The 23,977-nt window shown below is 37.4% G+C and overlaps 2 protein-coding genes across 5 annotated transcripts in view; both read left to right on the forward strand.

Annotated features, from left to right (window-relative positions):
* On the forward strand, positions 1 to 11,757 carry cfap52 (cilia and flagella associated protein 52). The gene is made up of 14 exons (XM_051707638.1): positions 1 to 95; positions 243 to 442; positions 1,960 to 2,096; positions 2,329 to 2,457; positions 2,744 to 2,843; positions 2,967 to 3,083; positions 3,368 to 3,468; positions 3,668 to 3,838; positions 5,074 to 5,222; positions 5,577 to 5,722; positions 7,061 to 7,212; positions 7,518 to 7,620; positions 10,104 to 10,215; positions 10,601 to 11,757. The coding sequence occupies exons 1-14, from the start codon at positions 35 to 37 to the stop codon at positions 10,774 to 10,776; spliced, it is 1,854 nt and encodes a 617-aa protein (XP_051563598.1). The 5' UTR covers positions 1 to 34; the 3' UTR covers positions 10,777 to 11,757.
* A 2,822-nt stretch (positions 11,758 to 14,579) lies between these two features.
* LOC127446586 (ubiquitin carboxyl-terminal hydrolase 43-like) overlaps positions 14,580 to 23,977 on the forward strand; it is a 167,411-nt gene continuing 158,013 nt past the window's right edge. For all 4 annotated transcript variants that reach the window (XM_051707626.1, XM_051707627.1, XM_051707628.1 and 1 more), the window contains exon 1: positions 14,580 to 15,450. In XM_051707626.1, coding sequence (XP_051563586.1) covers positions 14,860 to 15,450 — 591 coding nt within the window. In that variant the 5' untranslated portion in view covers positions 14,580 to 14,859. The remainder of the gene's footprint in view (positions 15,451 to 23,977) is intronic.

The raw sequence follows: 23,977 nt of genomic DNA on the forward strand, positions 1-23,977 counted from the left end.
CACATTTCACTCTGAAGCCGAGACGTGTATCACAATGGCAGAAGACACGCACGAAGTCCCACAACTTGAGTTAGAGGCTGTTATTGGCTTTAATGGTAAGGCGCACTGTAAACCCGCCATTTTTGTTGTCGACGTACTTGCTCTCAGCTCTAACGTAAACTAGCTAGTCACAGTATTTGCTAACATGGAAGTAATTCAACTGCAGACTTCTTCTTTACCAAAGCTTTACACTGTTTATACAGGGCATGTGTTTTCTGGACTCAAAGTACATCCAGACAGAGAGCATCTCATTTACCCTCTGGGCTGCACTGTTATAATTAAGAGTCTGAGAAGTGGAAAGCAAGCTTTCCTTCATGGCCACACAAACAATGTCTCCTGCATTGCTGTGTCCAAAAGTGGACGCTACATTGCATCTGGACAGGTCACTTTCATGGGCTTTAAGGTGAGCTGTTTCAGTAAAAAGCGGGAAAGTGTTAATTCAATATTGTGCTTGAGTGGCTTTTACACTTGACTTAAAGTGATGGTTCACCCAAAAAATGAAATTTCTCTCATCATTTACTCACCCTCATGCCATCCCAGATGTGTATGACTTTCTTTCTTCTGCTGAACACAAACGAAGATTTTTAGTGGAATATCTTGGCTCTGAAGCAGAGTAAATCCATACAATGCAAGTGAAATAGTCGCCAGTCCTTTGAAGGTCCAAAAACCACATACAGTAAATGCAGCTTAAAGGTAATCGACACCACACCAGTGGTTAAATCCATATCTTCAAAAGAGATATGATAGTTGTGGGTGAGAAACAGATCAATATTTAAGTCCTTTTGTACTATAAATTCTCATCCCTACCCAGTAGATGGCGATATGACAAATAATGTAAATTACCAAAAACAAAAGAACGTGAAAGTGAACATTTATAGTAAAAAAGGACTTATATATTGAACTGTTTCTCGCCCACACCTATCATATCTCTTCTGAATATATGGATTTAACCACTGAAGTCATATGGATTACTTTTATGCTGCCTTTATGTGCTTTTTGGACCTTCACATTTCTGGCCACCATGAAAGGAATGTTCCGGGTTCAATACAAGTTAAGCTCGCTTGAAAGCATTTGTGGCATAATGTTGATTACCACAAAAATAAATTTTGACTCGTTCCGCCTTTTCTTTAAAAAAAGCAAAAATCTAGGTTCCAATGAGGCACTTACAATGGAAGTGAATAGGGGCCAATTTTTTTTACATTAAAATACTATAAAATATAGCCACAAGACATAAAGGATATGTGTGTAAACATGATTTTAGTGTGATAATATCCCATACAAACCTTTTCTGTGTAAAGTTATAGCCAGTTTTACAACTTCGTTACCATCACGATGTAATGTCAAAAAACCCTAAAATGACTGCATTTAAACAACTTTACAACTCAAATAATACACAAGTTTTAACAGAAGAATTGATGCAAGTGCTTTTATAAAATTATAAGCTTCACGTTTCTGTGTTTAAACCCTCCAAAAATTTGCCACGTTTGCTTTTATTATCCCCATTCACTTCCATTGTAAGGACCTCACTCTAACCTCGATTTTTGCTTTTTTTTTTTAAAGAAAAGGAGGAACGAGTCGAAATGAATTTTGTGGTAATCAGCTTTATGCCACAAATGCTGTCCATTGAGCTTAACTTGTATTGAACCCGGAACTTTCCTTTAACTTGCATTCTAAGGATCTTCAGAACTGAGATATTTTTCTAAGAATCTGCTTTTGTGTTCAGCAGAAGAAAGAAAGTCATACACATCTGGTATGGCATGTGGGTGAGTAAATGATGAGAGGATTTTCATTTTTGGGTGAACTATTCCTTTAATAACATTCAGTAGATGCTTTGTTTTACTGGAGTAGATCAGTGGTCCCTTAACACAACATCCTTTTGTGAAATGAAAAGTCAAATGAGATAACCCTTTTTCACCACAGGCTGATGTTATTATCTGGGACTATGAGAAGCTGGAGATTTATACCCGTCTCGTGCTCCATAAAGCTAAAGTTGAAGATCTCAGCTTCTCCCCAAATGAAAAGTATCTAGTAACTCTGGGCGGCCAAGATGATGCAAGGTAAAATTTTCACACTGATCTGGGATTACATTTTTGATTGCATATTTTAGTACTGTTGATGTTTTTCCCTCTAATTTCTAAGCCAGGTTTGATTAATCAAATTTTACAATGCCATACCGTTCAATGGACAAAAATCACAAATTCTGCTGATGTCAAGGGTTATCTAACTTTATTTTGCTATATATATACAGAGTTATTTCTAAGCATATGCATGTTTACCTTATGCTTTTAGTATTGTGGTGTGGAACATCAAGAGTAAGGAGGCAATCTGTGGTAGTCCTGCTTCAGCACAGAGTGCTGGTCACTGCCTCACCATCGAGTACACCAACCTGAGTGATGAAATCTTTGTCTCTGCTGGAAAGTAACTCCAACTCTATGGTTCCTATTTTCAACAGGACAATATGAGAACTGCTTATAATAATTTTATAAAAACATAACTTTCATTGTATAATTAAGCACACTAATTATTATTTAGTTTTTGTTTATTTAAAAAAAACAAACAGAGAAATTGTTGTTTTGATGCATCATACAGTCAGAAATCAGTTGTTTATTATATTAAATATTCTACAAATAGTTGTAGGTGTGGAATAAAGTGCTTATTGCTTTCTACAAGTACTGAATTGGTGTTGTCATGGTGTATCTTAAAGTGGAACTCTACGTGTGTGGGAGCTCGATTTGGCCAACAGGAAGATCCGAGCCACAGAATGTCAGACAGGGCAGCTCAAGAGAATTGTCAAATGTATTGAGGTTAGAGTTCTCTCATTTTTACTTGCTTATACCATGGAAAGTTTTCAGAGGTTTTTGTATGGGTAAAATTGGCATATAGAATGTCACCAAATACAGTATGTGTTTTTTTTTCCTGGTGTGCAGATCCCAAAGGATGATAGTTATTTCTACTGTGGAACAACTAGTGGGGATATTCTGAAAGTGAACCTAAAGACTAGGTTGCTCAACAGCTACGGTCCTGTTAAACAAAAGTTTAGCAAGGTGATTTTTTCAACTATTATTTAATAGCTGTATTCAGTAGCCTGTGCATGCAATTTGTGATCTAAATGACTAAATAAACTGGTATTTTTATATGCATAGTTCTCAAATTATGCACTGACAATTGTTTCTATTTCTTTGACAAGTTTCCTTCATTGAGTTGTATGTATTGGACCGTACAGTGCAAGAAATATGAGTAAAATGAGACATGTCAAACAAGTTTACGTAGTTAACAGATCCTTTGGATTCAATCTCATTTCACCAAGCAGTTTGTCTCATTCTTGCAGGGAGTGAACACTCTGAAAGTTCTTAACACTGGTGATATTTTAGTCGGATCAGGAGATGGCATGTTAAATATGTGCTCAGGAGGAAATTTCAAAACCATTAAGTGCGTAAAAACCATCCTTTCTTCTTCTCATTCTATCTTTTACTTTTCTATGCATTTTCCTTTTTTAATCCTTTGCTTTTTTCTTTTCTTTTTTTTTTTTACTTTGTGTTCCCATTTTTCTTTTCTTTTATTTGTACTTCTTTCCTCCTTCCTCTTATTTAACTGCCACTATTTATGGATAACTAATCATTTGTGATAGAAGTGTCCAGTTGGAAGGAGGGGTGACCTCAGTAACCTTGCGCGGAGAGGGGCAACAGTTCCTCATTGGAACAGAATCAGCACAGATCTACAGTTTTGGCTACACTGACTTCAAACCAGAGCTCATTGCCACCAATCATAGCAGTGCTGTAAAAGATGTGGCCTTTCCTTTGTGAGTGATACAGTAAAATGTTGTGAATAATACAGTGTAACCTGCTGTGTGAGCTCCTCTCTTCTGCCACTAGATGGAGACATAAACTCTGCATTGCAGGCTTAAAGGAATAGTTCACCCAAAAAGAAAATTCTCTCGTCATTTACTCACCCTCATGCCATCCCAGATGTGTATGACTTTCTTTCTTCTGCTGAACACAAACAAAGATTTTTAGAAGAATATCTAAGCTCTGTAGATCAATATAATGCAAGTGAATGGTGACCAAAATTTAAAAGCTCCAAAAAGCACACAGGCAGCGTAAAAGTAACTCAGATGACTCCAGTGGTTTAATCCATATTTTCCAAAGTGATCTAATCGATTTTGGGTGAGAACAGACCAAAATGTAAATCCTTTTCACTGTACATCTTGCCATTACAGTCTCTAGGCATGATCATGATTTCAAGCTTGATTACACTTCCTAGTCCTTGACGCATGTGCAGAGCGCTAGATGGCACTAGGAAATAATGATTGCCAAGGAGACTGCTGATGTCAAGATTCATAGAGAAAAGGAGACATATTTTGGTCTGTTCTTACCCAGAAATGACTGGATCGCTTCAGAAGACATGGATTTAATCACTGGAGTCTTTGTCACCCTAATGCAGCCTTTATGTGCTTTTTGGAGCTTCAAAATTTTGGTCACTATTAACTTGCATTGTATGGACCTACAGCACTGAGATATTCCTTTAAAAATCTTTGTTTGTGTTCTGCAATAGAAAGTCATACAAATGAGTTGACTATATCGAATAAAATCATATGAGTTGGGTCATACAAATTCGTATGACTTTTGCAAAAGCCAATCAGGTGACTCTTCCTTGTCTAAAATGCGATAATTACTTTCTTCTGTCACACAAAACATACTCTACGCTTCAAATAATCCTTACAGACAGGTTAGGTTTACATATGGGGTTTAGGTTAGTGCATAAAATTAATAAGCATGTACACAATGAATGCTACGCAGAACTTTCCCTTTCTTCTGCATTACACATCCGGGTATTTGCACATCTAGAATTCTTACAAAATTCATACGATTTCACCAACTCTCACCAAATTCTCAAAAGATCGTGTTGTACACATCTGGGATGGCATGAGGGTTAGTGAATTTTCATTTTTGGGTGAACTATTCCTTTAAGAAAAGTATAGACCCTACATCTATTTGTGCAGTTCCTCTCACATTAACTTTCTCTCATTCTTAACAGTGGGACTTCAGAGCTCTTTGCCACCTGTTCACAGAATGATATCAGGGTGTGGCATGCTGAGACCTCCAAGGAGCTTCTGCGTATCACGGTGCCTAACATAACCTGCAATGCTCTGGGCTTCATGCAAGATGGCAGGAGCATCTTCAGTGGTCAGTCTCACAGAATAATCTGTTAATCTGTTTATGCATGATAAATGTCACAATCTGCAAAATTTAAAGACCCCATGAAATGGTTTGACAAACGTAGTTTTCTGTGACATATTTCTATTGACATTCCAATTGGAAGCTGAGATGGCACATATTAAATGGCTTTTTCCTTTTTTAAAAAGCCAATAACCTTTCTTTTATATAACAGCCTGGCAAAGCTACACTTGACAGCTTGTACAATGGATGAAAACAATTATGAATTGATTTATTTTACCTGTTTGCTTACTTGACTGAGGAGTTGAATACAATTTAATAGCAGCTCAAATCGTTTTCTTTCTTGTATAACTTTTTTGTCAGCTTGGAATGATGGGAAGATTCGGGTGTTCACCCCTGAGAGTGGGAAACTGAGGCTGATAATTCATAATGCCCACAGTATGGGAGTGACTGCCATAGCAGCAACCAATGACTGCAAGAGGATTATCAGTGGAGGGGGAGAAGGACAGGTACAGCATGTCAGAGACAAATCTCACAATAAAAATTTCTTGTCTAGGATTAAGTAAGGGATAATGCACTGTCAGCCAGTCATTATCGCAAAATAAGCCTTGGGGTTTATTTTATAATAATAATCAGCTGATTGTACATCCTCCTGCTTATTACACAGCTACTTACAATGCAAATAAATCAATAGACATTAAATATTGAGTTGAAATGATTTTTATGGAAAAGAAAGAGACCGTTAAAGGTGCACTCAGTAACTTTTATCTTTGTGTCATCTTGGACTTACACTGACACCTAGCAGCTTGGATGCAGCATAATTTAAAATAAATAGTTTTCAGTTTCATATGCCGTTGTAGAAATGTAGTATTCACAGTCAGAGTAAAAGTGTCAAATAACAGGACGGTTACTGAGATTTAGCAAGTAGTATTCGGCTGGTCATGTGATTCTAACATGGCAGCCCCCATGTGCGGACCCTCTCCGTGGGGATTAAAACAGCTTTTATAAGGTTACTGATATGACTGGAGTCTTCATTTTAATGTGAGTGGTCATGATTTCTTACATATATTGCAAAATTACAATTCATGTCTTTACGAGTTAAACTTTTTTAATGTGGAAAAAATTATTAAGTGCACCTTTAAGTGATACGTGGGACTTAAGAACTTGCTGGATGAAATCAGTTGCCTGGGACAATGGTCAATTATACACTTTAGTGGTCATTATACAAAAATATTCGACTGCAGAATGTCATGATTGACCAGTCAGAATCAAGAAGTCCAAAGAGTCATGTAATCAGTACAGACATATTTTGGTTGATAAATTGGAATGTCCAGACGGGCAATGGATGTAGAAAGGAAGTCCAGTCTTACAGGTAAAAGAGCCAATCACCTTTTAGATACTGTCAATCAACTCGAGAAGTGCATGCGCATTAGCTATGCAGGCCAGGAAAATTGTGTATTTGTAGTGTAATCTGAGGTAAAGAAGCACAATTTATGATTCCAGTGTTGTTGCTGATTTGAAATATGTTCTTTGATCATAATCTTGGCCAATCGTTTTTGAGATTTTGGTGTTCCCCCATTCAAGTAGATAGGAGCTGCACTTTCATGACTGGAAATAGCTTCCTGAGAGCATTCCAAAGATGGCCGACAGTGGATTGACTTGCTAGAAAGACTTTGTTGGAATCCTTCACATTGTTATTGTTTGAACATTGTGATGAGCAGTATTAATGTGTGAATACTCAGTCTACAAACTACAAACTAATCTACAATAGTTTTTTATCTATAAAAAGTGAACACACACTCGTTTTATAGAATAAATGTATACTCTGACATCTCTTTGTAATGAAGGTGAGGCTCTGGGAGATATTCCAGAAATCTTATCGACTCATTGAGACCATGAAGGAGCACAAAGCCACTGTTAACTGCATTAAGATCAAGAGTAATGACAAGGAGTGTGTGACAGCCAGCTCTGATGGAGCCTGCATCATCTGGGACCTGGTGTAAGTTTAAAGAGTAAGATCATACAGTAGACGTTTAATGTTGACACACTGAGCAAAAGCAACACTGCTCAGACAGACATAAAGAAATCATCAGGTTTGAACACCCCAGGCTTGTTTTATTCTCTTTTTCTTATGGGCTAAAGGTCTTCCCAACAAGACAAGCAAAATAACTTGTTATTCTTCTAAGCACATGCTTGTTAGACAGTATGTTAAAAGTTAAGTTAAAGAGCTGTTGAGCTGTGAGAAGAGATATTCTATTTGATGTGGCCTTGTGACCATATCTGTTCTTCTCATTTCTCATCCAGGAGGTTTGTGAGGAATCACATGGTTTTGGCCAACACCTTGTTCAGTGTTGTGTGCTACCACCCTGAAGAATACCAGATCATCACTAGCGGCACTGATAGAAAGGTACTACATCTAGACTGGTGTGTGTGTGTGTGTGTGTGTGTGTGTGTGTGTGTGTGGTGTGTGTGTGTGCATGTGTGTGTATTTGAGAGCTAGAGCCAGAGAGAGAGTTGGCTAGGTGAGAAGGATAGCAAGAAAAAAGCAGGGGAAAACCACAGGAACAAGCTGACAGAAAGCTCTCCCAGTCTCCTGTGGATGTAGTATGATCCGCTCATTCTACTCTATGCCAACATTGTCCATCTGCTAGTCTTATGGCACAGCATCAGTGTCCAGTTAAAGACCACAGCTTATCAGAATAAGTATGGTGGGGTCTGTAATACAAATGTCTGTGTGATACATTCATCACACAGATGCAGGGGAATAAAGGGCAATCATCAATAGTTTTGAAAACATACACACTCTCAGCTTTGGAAAAAAGAATAATGACAGAGTATTTTGTAATTTGCTCAGTTCATTCTGAAATTGTATATGGTTTACATTTTTTACCAAGTACCATAATTTAATATCAAAATTTGTTCTAATTGTGAAATGAGATGAAAACTCCCATGGTCCAGAGGGAGAAAAAAACATTTCACTTGAATAATTGGCGCAAATGAAAAATACATTTGTTCAGTTTATTTCATTTTAATCCAATAGTCAGTGTAATGGTGGTAATTAATAATACCCCAAACTGTAGCCAAACAAATGTGAATCTATTGTTGTAAAGAAAAGCAGCCAAACCCAGCACAGTAGGTACAGCTTTTGAGAGGACACAATGTTGGGGTCATGCTGGATACCCAGTGCTGGCGCGAAGCCTGCTGGAATAGAGCCATCCCGCTGAAGCATACCAGACCTGCTCTGTCTACAGTTCCGATAGTGCTCAGGGCCTACTGAAAAGATTTTAAACTTGGAAGTATTGTTCTGTCATAAAGCTTCATGAAAGTTCTTTTGTTTTCTTTTTTCAAAATTGCATTGTTGAATTCACAGCCTGTGTCTGAAGTAAGAGGCTTGATACATTCTGTTGGGATGTTTTGATGAAGAAAAAGCATGTTGAAAAACTATTTCTTATATAAAATTAATAATCCAATTATCAAAAAAGGAAACCCATATTACAACAGTGAACATCCCAATTACTGCTGAAATGCAATCAGTTGCTCTCAGAATTTACATTTATGTAATATCTGATTTATACAAATATCAGTTACAGATGCAACAGCTCCAGACAAAGATCACTGATGGCTTAGAGCCACTGGCTTTTTCTCAAGTCCCACTATAACTGTAATGTTTGCAGGAACGAGAGAAGAGTGGGACTGGATCTAAATGCAGGCTTTTAATTAAAATTCAGAAAAATAAATACAAGAAACCATAAACATAAGAACAGAACAAACCACTGCAGCTATGAATGGAAAAAACAAATCAAAAACCAAGAGACTAGAAACATACAGAGTGACCCTTGGTGGTCGCCAGTGTAATCCTTACAATAAAAAAATCTTGATTTTTCTGTTGAGATTACATCAGATATACAGTAGCTGTTTGTTTTTGATCTGAGTGCATCTTGTAATACATGGTTAGAAATTACTTTTGTCTTTCGAAAATCAAATTCCTTGTTTGTCTGTCTTTTATTTGTCTTGCTCTCTCCCTCTTCAGTTCTGTCAGATTTGTCTTAATGGATATTTGTTTTCATCTTATTTTGGCTATGTAGCTTGAGGAATGGTAGCATCAACTTTTTTAAAAATAGAAAACACATTACCTCTACAGTTAAGGCCCCGATTTACTTCCTCCGGAGTTCTTCTTTTTTCTTTGTTCAGGGGTAAAAAGAAGTTCGAAACAACTGAGCACTATTTGCAAACATTCAGACATCTACCACACCACCGTTGAAGGTGTTTAGAAGTACATTTATATATGAGGACGCTAAATGTCAACCTGACTTTATGCCACATTCTATGAGTAGAATTCACATGAGGACAGTAAAAGAAGTTGTTTTAACCACTCGATGATGATTTAAAGTAATATATATGCAGTAGAAAATGTTTAATTTGTCTTGTTTACATTTTGAATTCATGACGCTAATGTGCTAACATGCTGTAAACGGCCATAATATGCGTCGGTTACACCGTTATTGTAATTTATGATGACACTGATACTATTGCAAAGTTGAGTGTATGAAAGTGTTAATGTGCAGAATAAAGACAAAAGAATGATGATATGCATATCTTACTTAGGGCAGATGTGTGAATGGCTTTTGCTGCAGATGGCACATGAGTGAATGGAGATTTGAGACTTTTTGGCCAGATTTTGTTCTAAATGACATCACACCTGTTCGTTCTTTGATTTCGTTTGAAGTATAATGGTGCCTTTACCTTAATAAAATGTTTGGATTTTTTGGCTTGTGCTTTCTACAATAACCTTTAACTTAACTTGATTGTTTTCTCCATTAAAATGAACATCTAGACTAGACTAAGGCATAAGCAGAATCTTACATGCAAACTTTGCAAACTGTTGAACAGATTGGCTACTGGGAGGTGTATGATGGTTCTGCAATCAGAGAACTTGAGGGTTCCTTGTCTGGGGCTATAAATGGCATGCACATTTCTGAGGATGGAAAATATTTTGTGACTGGTAGGTACCTCTTAGTATGTTTTCACATACATGGTTATTTTTACTGAGTCATGCTTTTTAAATACTGTCATATGGTGGATGTAACAGTAACAACAGGTGGCACAATATAATCAGTTTCAGAAGTATTTATAGGCCTAAAAGTGACAAATAGTTCATAACGAAACAGTTGGATAAATGTCTGCTCACCAGATCTAAATTAAACACTCTCGGAGTTTATATTGATCCCAGCAGTTATTTTTAAATGAGTTTTCACGGATTGAGTTGGTGAAGTGCTAATCTAACATTTCTGTTTTTAGTGCAAATTCATGCCACTTTCTGCAGTTTAATTTGTGTTTCTTGGCAGAGTGAGCTCACAGCTAAATATCTACTGTAACTCCTCTTTCAGGTGGAGATGATAAACTATTGAAGCTCTGGCTCTACTCTGATGGTGAAGTGACCCACGTTGGTATCGGCCACAGTGGCAGCATCACAAATGTGAAGATTTGTCCCAACAGCAAATATATTGTCAGCACCAGTGCTGATGGATCTGTCCTACGATGGAAATATCCACAAACCTCATAGAACCCTAAACAGATCATCTGACACTGTTCTTGAACACTGCATTTCAATGGATATCTCTGTTAAAGAGAACTTTACAGATTTCTGCTGCTGTTGTTGTTGTTGTTTTTTATTAACATTTTTTTCTTACATTTTAATACAAAACTTATGTCTGACATTGGCTACATTTATAAACAGATAATTATATTGCTGTTACATGTCTTATTTACAGCAAGAGCAATGCATACATGATGTATGGCCATTTGGATTACATTTACTATATAGGCCATAAAATGAGAAAGTAATTTGGCACTATAATCTGCAGTAGCATATTATATAATAAATTATTTTACTATCGTAGAACCAAAAAGATAGATGAGTACCTGGGTTCTTTTTCCTGCAAATACTGTAATTGTATAACAAATTAGGTTATGAATACTTATGAGATTTAAAGGTACCATTAAACAGTCCGATTCCAGTCATTTTATAGTGATAAAGCAGCCTAGAGCCCCAGATTCTGAGGACTTTTTGTGAACTGCACTGTCAGCTAATATATCACCTGAGAATCTCCAGAGAACTGGCGGGGAGAGGTTTATAGAAGCATCGCACGACGTGAACCCAGCATCTGGATGTGCCTGTCCCACATTTCCTCTCACCTCAAGGAACAGTCTCAATAATGAATATCTTAACACCCTACGATAGAGACATTCATATTCAGTTAGAAATGTGTTGCCCATTTTGCCAGTAGATAAAGATGGTTTTGCACAAGATTTCAAGAGCAGTCAGATCAGCTAACCTTGTTGCTAATATAAGGAATTAAGTTAGACAGTGTCATAATTGGTGTTCCAATAACAACTGTTTTCAATAGTCATATTTACTGTATTAATTTGTCAGACTTTTTGGGCTTGCATGTAAGTTGTCTGATAATAACAATGCCCCATCATGCTTGACACTTGATAAACCTGTACCTGAGTGTCTATAAGATTAGGATCATATGAAAATTGAATAAATAAATAAACAACTCTGTTGGTATTTTATAGATTTTAGTCTGAAAGATGACATTCTGATGCCCAAAGAATTACTTATATATATATATATATCTTATTAAGAATATCTTATTCTTCATTGCTCATAAACATCTAAAAAGATTAGAATACATTGGTAACGCTTAACATTAATATTCCGTTTGTTAAAGGGATAGTGCACCCAAAAATGAAAATGATCAAAAAGATGTTCTGCTGAACAAATGAAGATTTTTAGAAGAATAGCTCAGCTCTGTAGGTCCATACAATGCAAGTGAATGGTGACCAGAACTCCAAAAGCTCCAAAAAAGGAGATAAATTCATCATAAAAGTAATCCATACGACTCCAGATGTTTAATCAATGTCTTCAGAAGCGATCCAGTTGGTTAGGGGTAAGAACAGACCAAAATGCAACTTCTTTTTCATTTTACATCTTGTCGTTGCAGTCTCTAGGCACGATCATGATTTCAAGCTCCATTACACTTGCTAGTGCTTGATGCATGCTCAGGTCTATAGGCACGATTATGATTTCAAGCTCGATTACACTTGCTAGTGCTTGACACATGCTCAGAGCACTAGATGGCACTAGGAAGTGTAATCGAGCTTGAAATCATGCTCGCCAAGGAGACTGCTTCAAGATGTGCAGTGAAAAAGGAGTAATATTTTGGTCCGTTCTCACTCTAAACCGATTGTATCGCTTCAGAAGACATTGATTAAAGCACTGGTGTCTTATGGACTACTTTTATGCTGAATTTATCTCCTTTTGGAGTTCTGGTCACCATTCACTTGCATTGAATGGACCTACAGAGTTATATTCTTTTTAAAATCCTCATTTGTGTTCAGCAGAAGAAAGTAAGTCATACACATCTGGGATGACATGAAGGTAAGTAAATGATGAGTGAATTTTCATTTTTGGGTGAACAATTTAAGCATTTATAAAGGGGTTCATTAATGACTAATAAGTAATTTACAAACGTATTATAAATCATTGATATGCAATTATAACAACATGTATATATATATAAAAAAAGGCAACTTACATGTTGTAAATGCTTAATAAATACACTTATTCTAATCAAAACCATAAAATGCACTAATTCATGATTAAAGGTGCTGTAAGCGATTTTTTTCATGGAAAGATGTGTAAAAATTTGTACTACTCCCTGAAAAATATTAATTAAATAAGTGTCCTGATATATCTTACTAGCCTCTGTGAGAGCTCTAGAATCTGTAAACAGCAATCATGCCGTGGACAATGAGGCTTTCTGCCTGTCAATCATTTTGCACGTTCTCATAGTATTGTAGTTGCAGCGAATTATTGCATGTAGGTATAGCTGCAGGCCAGAGACCTCCAAATGGGGGCGGAATCTCCAAAAGAGGGTGGGGTTACTCAAAGGGGGTGGGGTTATTCCAAAAGGGGGTTGTACTAACTCCAAAAGAGTTAAGGTTAGGGAAAGGGTTAGGCGCTCCCTATCTTTAATGGCGATTTGGAGCTCACGCCCCTTTTTGGGGCTATGCCTGCAGCTATTGGCTGCCCTTCTCAATTATTGAGGCATAATGCCACTTTAATGCCATGTTGTTCATAACAGTTATCAGTTAAGGACGCAATTTTGCTGTTGTTTTTGACAACCGTTTCTGCTCCTGTCGGTCTCAATAAAGCTCATTTGGCATATTTTAAGCACGGGGTTTTGGAAAGTGGGGGCGTGGCTAATCCAGTGGCACAGTTTGTGGAAATTCTAGAACGGCTAAAATTGCTTACAACGCTTTTAATGTCACAGTGCAACAAAAACAGATTATTATTGTGAGATTAAAAAGAGGGATTGTTCTTGCTACAGTCCACTTTCTGTTTTTATTCATTACTGTAATGTCTTTTTGACTTGTGTTGTCACTTTCTTTGTCACATTGATCAAAAGAATGGTACTATGACTTGTGTCCCAATTTACCTAATCCTAGTTACCTAAAGACCTCTGCAAAAACACTTTTCAGATCTCCATGTTCATTCATAGCATTTTTAATATAATAAACCTGATGACCATTAAAACATAAAGAACTTTATGTAGGCTACATTGGTTTCTAATGTTGGCAACTCCTTAATAAATTCTTCATATTTGTTTACATTAATGTACATTTCCATAGGTTACTAATGTTGAATAAGCTTTGAATATGTTGTAAAGGATTTATGACATGACATAAAACAGCTTAATATTTGGCAAGTATTGCATGAAAGTCACCCTTTTTATGCATGCTGTCATAACAGCATATCTAACATTTATAATGCATTTATAAACCCGTTTATAAACCCTTAACAAAGGGAACATTAATGTAAAGTGTTACCAATACATGAATTAGTTCAAGACATGAACATGAATCTCTGTCCTTTAAAAGAAAACAGGTAACAGTAGGGGCCTTATAATGCTTTACAACAAGACAATCCAACTGTGGCACATTTGTTCATGAACCTTAAAATATCCCGAATATACTCTGCACCTCAGAGTACTCATCTTCAACGAATACACAACGAGGACTGAATATGCGCAATGGTGTCTCTTTTTATTTTGAGAGGATATGAGCAGAGCTAGAGCAGGTAAGCACAGCACAGGTGTATATGTAGCTACTTCCGTCAGATGGCTATTCATTTCCTCCATTCACTTCTCCCAACACAAGTTCAAAGTAAACGAGGCTAGTAGGTAGAAAGCCGTGTGGCTACCATTCAGAGGCTTATACTCCAACCAGAGGCTAGAGAAAGATAACGCGGGTGAAAACAGCCAGTAACAGGCACTAGTACTCATGTAGGTGTGGTGTAAAGAACAAGAGTTGTGTCTGAAGCATGGAGTTAAAGACAGTGTAATAATTCAGGTGCGTAAGAGCGTCATGGATAAAGCGAAACTACCGCAGCTGAGATCAGCGATAGGGAATGTCGGGGACGCGTTCATCATGATCCTCGGCACCAACACCAGTGCATCTAGGGTCTGTTTTTCAGCGTCGTGATAGTTTAGTGTGTAAGAACGCACCAGTGGAAGCACGCCGTCTCTAGTGCACTTGTTTTTTTGTTTTTGTTTTCCCATATAAAACCCACAGGTTAAACATGGACACGCCGAGGGAAACCAGGAAACAAACAATCAAAGCGAAATCGGTCAAGCTCAAGAATAAGAAGCACAAGTCCCAGAGGCTGTTCAGAAGGAAATCGTTGAAATCGTTGGGGAATTTCATGAGCAGGATTGTCAAAACTTTGGGCACTTTGGCACACTTGGGGGACGCGGACCAGCCGGACGCGGCGGCGGAGGATGACGGTGGGTTTGGAGATACTCTGAGTGCCCACAACTCAGGGAATTACAGAGATAACTCGGCGAGGAAGACCTCTGCGCCTACATCATCTCATGGATCTGTCAAAGAAAGGCTGTCCTGTTGCTACGGCGATAAAACTCCAGGAGTTCAGGGTCTGAAGAACCACGGGAACACCTGTTTCATGAACGCCGTGGTCCAGTGCCTGAGTAACACTGAACTTTTGGCGGAGTATCTGGGTCTGGAGCAGTACAAATGTGAATTATTCGATCAGAGAATAAACGGGATGGCGAAGAGTGAGGAGGTTATGGGTGAGGTGACGGAGAAGCTGGCATCTCTAGTGAGGGCTCTGTGGACGCTTGATTACACGCCTCAGCTGTCGGTGGATTTCAAGGTGAGTTTCGACCCAACTCATAGAACGAGTCTACACTGCGCGCGACGCGACAAACTGTTCCATTATAATCAACAAATTAGTGTAGACAGCGTTTACTATGGCCATTGTTTTCAATGATGACACTCATCGTAACAGTCGTTTTAAACTATAGGCTGTTATTACAGTAAAAAGATGCTGTTGTACAATGATTTTTAAATCAAAATGAGCCAAGACCAGGGCATGTTCGATTTGGTGAGAATCACCAAAGTCTCTCTAGCAATTCAGACCACTGTCGGCCATCTATGGAACGCATCTCGGAAGATTATTTCCAATCATGCCAGTGCAGCTCCCATCTACTTGAATGGAGGAACACCGAAATCTCAAAAACGGTTCGGCAAGATTACGATCAAAGAACATATTTCAAAGAAAATATATTGGAATCATAAATGGTGCTTCTTTACCTCATATTACGCTAAAACACGCAATTATCCCAGCTTGTATAGCTAATGCGCATGCGCGTTAGCGAGTTGATTGACAGGCGATGTCTTTATCTAAAAGGTGATTGGCTCTTTTACCTGGAAGGCGGGATATCCTTTCTACATCCGTTGACCGTAGGGCGCTAGAGCTTCTTGGTTGTGCGTTCCAGTTCTCCCATTCATTTAAATAGAAGTGGCCAGTCTTTGCTATATAGCCTCTGGAAACACCCAAGACCGTATCAACAGGTAGATTCGTTAGAGATTCAAAGCAAAGCATTTAAAAGTCAACTTTTCATCGTCCAGTGTCTGTAATTTCCGTGTTTGGTAAAATTGGGAGGGGCTTAGAGTGTGAGACAGTGTAGGTGAATCACCTGTCAACAACTCGACAAACTTGTTTGCATGAATGCAGAATATTTAGCAGTCATGTTATTTATTTATTTATTTATTTATTTATTTTTTATTGTCAAATGAAGTGAAAAACAAAATCGACTGAAATTAAATGTATTTATGTATTTATTTTATTTGGGTGACTGCAAGAATGCAAGACTCGCATGCTGCCCACTAACTGGCAATATTACTCTTTTTAAATATTATGCTTTTAAAAATGTTTAAAGAAACTGTGGATGCTTTCATCCACTTCCAACAATCAGAGATCACTCACAGCTACAGTGTGTATAGCCTTGGAGGCAGAGAATGAACACTCTTGTAACTCGAAGTCAATGCTCGTGCAAAGAAAAAGAGAGGAATATTAATCCATATTCTTAACAGACTATGACCCTAGGGTTCCAATTTATTCAGAACTGCCCGGTTCTCCTTTCATACTGTGGACAGTTAGTCATTAGCCAAATTATCAAGTGTAAAAAGTGTATCTTTTGAATAGCCAGCTAAAATAAATTTATCTAAAATAAATAAGGGGTGATGAATAAATACTAAAACAACAGGCTGGAAAAATAAACATTTATTCATTTTAATATCCTATGTATTTTGAATGTGTTGAAACTTGACACTGGGTGATGCACCCTGAAAACTGCACCGTTTGAACGGTTTCTTGCTGAAGAGCTGCTTAAAAGCAAGTTTTTTTCTCTCTCATAAATGTAAACAAGTGTAAATGTAAACATCATACTGTATGTCGAAAAGATTGATGCCTGTCACGCAAAACATGAGCTCATTGATGTAATAAAATATCAGTCTGCTTTTTTATTCCAACCGTTACTCCTGGTCGGAGGCTTCCGTAAATATTTAGTTCATACGTAGGGTTACATTCTACCTAAGTTTAATGGTGCAACGCTCAAATATTTAGTAATGCATATATTGTGACTTAGTGCCCATTTATGCAACAACTAGGCTAAGTTGTGACTTGCGTATAGCTGGTGCAATCGGCCCCAGGAATCAATTTACTCAGGCAAACCCTCTCAGATTTGTCTTATATCGATCAAATAAGCTTTTAAAATTATGTTTATATTTTGATATATTGGACTTCTTTATAATATGAAACGCTTTTGTTTCTGTGTTTCTGTGTCATCTTGTTTACCAGCAAGGTGCCAGACTGATACACACACAACCTTGAGCACATTGTGTGCTCTGCTTAGACATTATCCTTAGATGCATGTGTTCGATATCTGTCCTTTTTCCATACATTCAATTACACATAACTCTTTTTCTGCATGTGAGAGTCTGTTTTACCATATACATTGCGGGGACAAAATTTCCCTAAAATAATAGTTAAATCTGAAAAAACCTACATTGCAGGGACCAGTCAACATTCCCCACAAGAAAAGCAGTCTTATAAGCATAGTAAAAAGTCTTAATAGTCTCAATGAAAAAAATTATAAATAGGTTTATGTGAGGGATGAATTTAGGGGTAGGTTTAGGTTAGGCGATAAATATTAGCTACATGGAAAAATCCCCACCATGATAGAAAAACAAACGTGTATGTGTGAGTGCATATCTCACATGACTTCTGTTTACATGTTTACTTTATTTAGTTTCTCTGTCATGATGATTGCCAGCTCCAAAGGAACAAAATGCAACAGATATTCAATGGGTTTTGTGCCTGTCCTGTAACAGGTTATTTACAGGGTTTGGTATTGAACACGGTAAAGACATGAGACTCTGACGTAGAGGCCACAGAGGGTATTTAGTCTCTTAGGTGAGGAGACAGATGATGAGGGTGAAGAGGAAGGGCATCACTGATGGTCAGGAGAATGTGATGTATGAAGATCAGCAGGAATAAATGAGTGTCCTCCATATGGAGAAACAAGACAGACTGGACTTCTATGACTGACTTGTCTGTCTGTACTCTTTCTGTACCACTCACTGAGCAGTTATTAGGAACACCTGTACACCTGCTTGTTCATGCGACTATCTAATCAGCCAATTGTGTGTCTGCAGTATAATGCATAAAATCATTCAGATTATCGTTCAGGAGCTTCATCAGAATGGGGAAAAAATGTGATTTCAGTGATTTCAACCGGAGCATAATTGTTGGTGCAAGACGGGCTGGTTTGAGTATTTCTGTAACTGCTGATCTCTTGGGATTTTCATGCAAAACAGTCTCTAGGATTTACTCAGAATGGTGCTGAAAACAAAAGAAAATCATCCAATGAGCGGCAGTTCTGCAGACGGAAACGCCTTGTTGATGAGAGAGGTCAGTGGAGAATAGCCAAATTAGTAAGTTGACAGAAAGGCTACGGTAACTCAGATAACCGCTCTGAGCAATTGTAGTGTGCGGTATAGCATCTCAGAATACACAACACGTTGAATCTTGAGGTGGATGGGCTACAACAGCAGAAGACCACGTCTTGTAATTTATTAGGACCATATTGTTCATAATAAAGTGTTCAGTGAGTGTATGTTTCTTAATATTTCTTGCTCTCTCTTATCTCTCTTATCTTATCTCTTTCTCAATTTCCTTGTCTTTATATCTGTGTTTTTTTCCTTTTAAAGGAATATCAAAAATGATTTTTTGTGGAACTCAAAAGTAGACATTTTTGAAGAATCATTCTGACCACAGCTCTTGTCACACAAGGATAGTTCATAGTGACCAGGAGATGTTAAGCTCCAAATAGGACAAAAAACACCAAAAAGCACCATGAAAGTATCATAAAAAAATAATAGTCCATAAGAATCCTGGTGATATTCCAAGTCCTCTGAAGCCATACAATAAGTTTGTGTGTGGAACACACCAAAATCAGTTATTATTTACATCACGCTTGGTTCTGGATCCCATCAAAAGTGGCACATCGTGTTTGGCTCCAAATCTCATCAAATATTACATTGTGTCTGTTTACGGATCCAATGATGTTCAGGACTGATTTTAGGAATCATTGAATCTTGGCACCATTTTTGGACATGGACAAAATTTATGCTTTAGCGAAGGTGATGATTGTCACTGAAACATGACTTTCTGTCAGTTCCTGACACAAAGCTGTCATATGGTTTCAAACAACTTGGAATACAGTGCACCAGTTGTATGGACTACTTTTATGGTGTTTTTTGTCCTTTTGGTCCACTATCAACAGTGTATGACAAGTGTATGCCAATGTATGGCAAGAGCAATGAAACAGTTCTTCTGCTACATCTGTGTTCCACAGAAAAAAAATAACAGCATATGGGTTTGAAACAATATTAATGTCAGTAAATAATGACAGAATTTTAATTTGTTGGGATAACATTTCTGTCAATGCATCTTTATGTATTGCTGTCTTTCTTTCTTTCCTTCCTACCTTCTTTGTTTCTTTTGAAATGGAAAAATACTTGAGTTTGAAATGAAAAGAGGGAAGATGAAACCTCTGAAAAGATGAATGTTGTGTAGGCACATTCCAGTGCCGTCTGTATGGGATGCAGAAGAATGGGAAGGAAACTCTGTTAGCAGTGTTAAAGCTGAGGTTATGTAATACAAGCATTCATCAGTTGGTCGCTGGAATCAAGACAGGTCATGTTAACCTGCTAGACTCGTTTGTCATTTTTGTTTAAGAGAAAGGAGATGTTTGTCACTCGGAAATGGAAGTGAAGGGTGCTTAATACTTTATGTCTGACTAATTGACACATAAGTGATACTGGTTGTTGTTTGCCCAATGGGGCTTTACTGTAGGTCACACAGAGAGGAGGTCAAAAAAAAAAAACAGTTTTATAATCATTTGTTAATTAGAGGATGTCCAACCAATATGCTACAGTACGAATTTTGTTAATGGTTGAGCCATGGCTTATTTGAGACAAGCCACACCATGGATTTCCATGGTTCTTTCCGTTATTTTTTTATTTTATTTTTTGTAAATATGGACTTAATAGGAGGAGAAGTCTCTAATTGGTTTAGTGTTTAATTGCATGTTGCACCTCAGTTAAATCTCCTTAATCATGTATCATCCTCCTTAAATGTTCCAATAGTACTGCAAGGTGTTTCTGAGGTGTGCATGCAAAAAAAAAAAAAAAAAGGCAAACAGCCAACAACCAACCAACCACCGCCACCACCATCACCCAATAAAAGACTTAAAGGGATTCTGTTTCCAGTGTTCTGACCAACACATCATCATGCTAGCACCCAATACCTAACTAACCAATACCTTCTAAGTTATACAAGTATTTTTTTATATATCGAAACCGTTGTGAGGAAGAAAGCCAAACTCATTCAATAACTTTTAATATGTTCAGAGATATGGGGCTGAATTGAACATAAAGTTCAGTATCCTCAATATCCTTAGCCACCAGGTATGTCTCATATAATGACACCCGATGAACGAGTGTTCTGAGTTCAATAAGTTTAGCTCAGTCGACAGCACTTGTGACAAAATTTTGATTACGGCAAAAAAATGATTTTGACTCATCACGTTTATTAAAGTCCCCGTAAAGTGCCTTGACAAGCGCAGTTTTCTTTGGTGTGTTGATGCATTTCCTGAAGAAACATGAAGTTTGGGTCGGACATGTTGAACGGCTTGTGACTTTTTTTAAAATAGGCTTTAGTTTACATCACAGCCTCCGGCAAAGCCACACACATGCGCGCACACACACACACACACACACACACACACACACACACCTGCTGCTTCTCATGCTAGAGCCGGTGTTCAGCTGAGAATCGAGAAGCAATACAGAGTCTCACCGCTTTTCCAATGACTTGAGAACTGAACGTTGATCTAACTGACCATGTTACTACATTACCAGACCACAAACAAACACAGTGCATCCCTGTCTTTGCTTACAGCAAGGCTGTAGCTGTTGGAGTCAATGGAGATGAATGAGAAACAAGCGAGCAAAAGTTTACAGTAGGCCTATATCAATGTTTTGAATCACAATACACTACAAAGGTAATACAGAATAAAGAAAACATACTCATGCAGCTGCATTAAAAGTATAAATAAACTCCAGCTAATTTCCTCGCATCCAACTCCTGCGTACGCATTCCATTCAGAAGTGATCATCCCTATGCCCTATTCCCTTCAAAGTCAGTTACACCACTGTGAGAGCTTCAGATTCAGAACTCACTATTTAAGTGATTTGTATTGGAAATTCTCTTTGGAACAATCCTACTACATGGATTGCCCTCACTTCGAAGTCATCATCATGGCAGGTAAGAACACTGCTATGTGTGCTGATCAGATGTAGGGGTAGGGTGTGTTTTCGTTCTAGAAAGCATTTATTTGGACAAAATTTCTCAGCAGTTATGAGACATAATTTTTTCACCTGGGTCTGTTTAGCTGGAAGAGAGAGACAGCAGATTTTAAAAGTTTATATAAGAGATTATTTTATATAGGAGATCCCAAACTCTGCGTCTCTACCAGAGGAGAGAGCATAATGGTCAGCTTGGATCATGTGAGTCTTCTAAGTCAATGATATAATGGCCCTGATGTCAATGAACCACAAAATTTTGCGGTCTACTCTCGTACACCTCAAAGTGTTACGATAGTAAATCACAGTTTGCGGATACCATAAAAATGAATGGGTAAAGCCATAAACTTTGTTGTAGTAATATTCACACACAGTTCACTCCAAAAGGATTGTTTGGTGTAAAAATGTTTAAAGATTAACAGTCAATTTATTAAGTGATGAGCTGTTACCTCACAAAAGCATTTTATTCAGCATCTCCTCCATTGACATCTATTGAAAAAGTATGGCCTCTGGTATCCTCACCAGTATACCAGTGTGCTATGCATGGTTTTGCTAACCTTGAAGGCTCCCCCTTTGGGAAAAGCCTCTTTTTGTAAATGTTTAGAAGTACACTAGCATTAGATAGATTAGCTTAAAGCTACACTGTAAAAAATTCATCTGTGGTCAGGTAGATTTTTATATTTTTATTTTAATTAACCTAATAATTATAAATATTATATATATATATATAATTTTTTTATTTGTTTTTTGAAATTATGGGTCAGCATTGTATGAAAATCACTGGGTACATTCAACAACAAAAAAATTAATAGAGAGGTATACGTCTGGATCTGTGTATATAATAAATAAATACATACAGTATCCAATTCTGTGTTTCTTTTTTATTTTATTTTTTTATAATACCTATGCATAATTTGTCAGTTAGCTTAAGTTTTTTTTTTTAATTGATGTATGTATCCATATTCATGTATTAATGCTTAGGAAACAATAGTTAAAATATATTAAAAATGGAATATAAATACATACACAAATACAAAAAATAAATTAAATTCATTTAAGAATATACTCATTAATATTATAATAGCTTAAAATGATTATAAAAAATATTGAAAAGCTCACAATGGAAATGAATGAGGCCAGTCCATAAATGGTAAAGTACACGTCGTTTCAAAAGTATATACATGTTAACATGATTTTGGTGTGATAAAAATGCTTACTAACCATATCTATGTTAAGTTATCTTAATGTATAATTAGTATTTTTTATGGTTGTAGATTATACAGTGGGGGAAATAAGTATTGAACGCGTCAACATTTTTTTCAGTAAATATATTTTTAATGAGGCTATTCACATTAAATTTTCACCAGACATCAGTATTAACTCAGTAAATCTGCAATTGTAAAGAATTTGCAACATTAAAGTCCATAAATAAAGTTATGTGTAATAAAGTGGAATGACACAGGAAAAAAGTGTTGAAGATGCTACGAAAAAGCAATTCTCTAAGGCAAGGTAAGGCAAGGAACCAGTTGAAATCCATTAGTAGTTAAAAAGTAATTACACCTCCTATCTGTGCAAATTAATATCAGCTGGGTTAGTAAACTGATGGTCTATAAAAAGGTTTTCGTTACCAAGGTGTCACACAAGAGACATCTCATGATGGGAAAAAGCAAAGAGCTTTCCCAAGACCTTCGCAACCATATTGTTGCGAAACATATTGATGGAATCAGATACAGATGTATTTCAAAACTTCTGAATCTTCCAGTAAGCACCATTGGGGCCATTATCTGCAAGTGAAAGCAACATCACTCTGTCATCAACCGGCCACGCACAGGAGCTCCTTGTAAGATTTCTGACCAGGGAGTCAGAAGAATATTCAGAAGAGTAGCCCAAGAGCCAAGGACTACTCGGAAATAGCTCCAGAAACACTTGGAGGCAGCAGGTACCATCGTCACAGACAAAACAATAGGCAATGCACTCCACCACCATGGACTCTATGCACGCTCACCCCGCAAGACTCCATTACTAAAGAAAAGGCATGTCGAAGCTCGTTATAAAGTTTGCTACAACTCATTTGGACAAGCCTATGAAATACTGGGAGAGTGAAGTCTGGTCAGACGAGAGCAAAATTGAACTTTTTGGCTGTCATACTACACACCATGTTTGGAGAAGAAATGGCACTGCACATCACCCTAAAAACACTATACCAACAGTGAAGTTCATGCATCATGGTGTGGGGCTGTTTTTCATTGCATGGTACTGGTAGACTTCATATAATTGAAGGAACGATTAATGGAGCCCTTTACTGGGAGATTCTTGAGAAGAATCTGCTGCCATCCACCAGGATGATGAAGATGAAATATGGGTGGACCTTCCAGCAGGACAACGATCCAAAGCATACAGCAAATGAAACTCTCAGTTGGTTTCAGAGAAAAAAAATCAAGGTGTTAGAATGGCCCAGTCAATTACCT

The sequence above is a fragment of the Myxocyprinus asiaticus genome, chromosome 9 (assembly GCF_019703515.2).
Source record: "Myxocyprinus asiaticus isolate MX2 ecotype Aquarium Trade chromosome 9, UBuf_Myxa_2, whole genome shotgun sequence".
Classification (NCBI taxonomy): Eukaryota; Metazoa; Chordata; class Actinopteri; order Cypriniformes; family Catostomidae; genus Myxocyprinus; species Myxocyprinus asiaticus.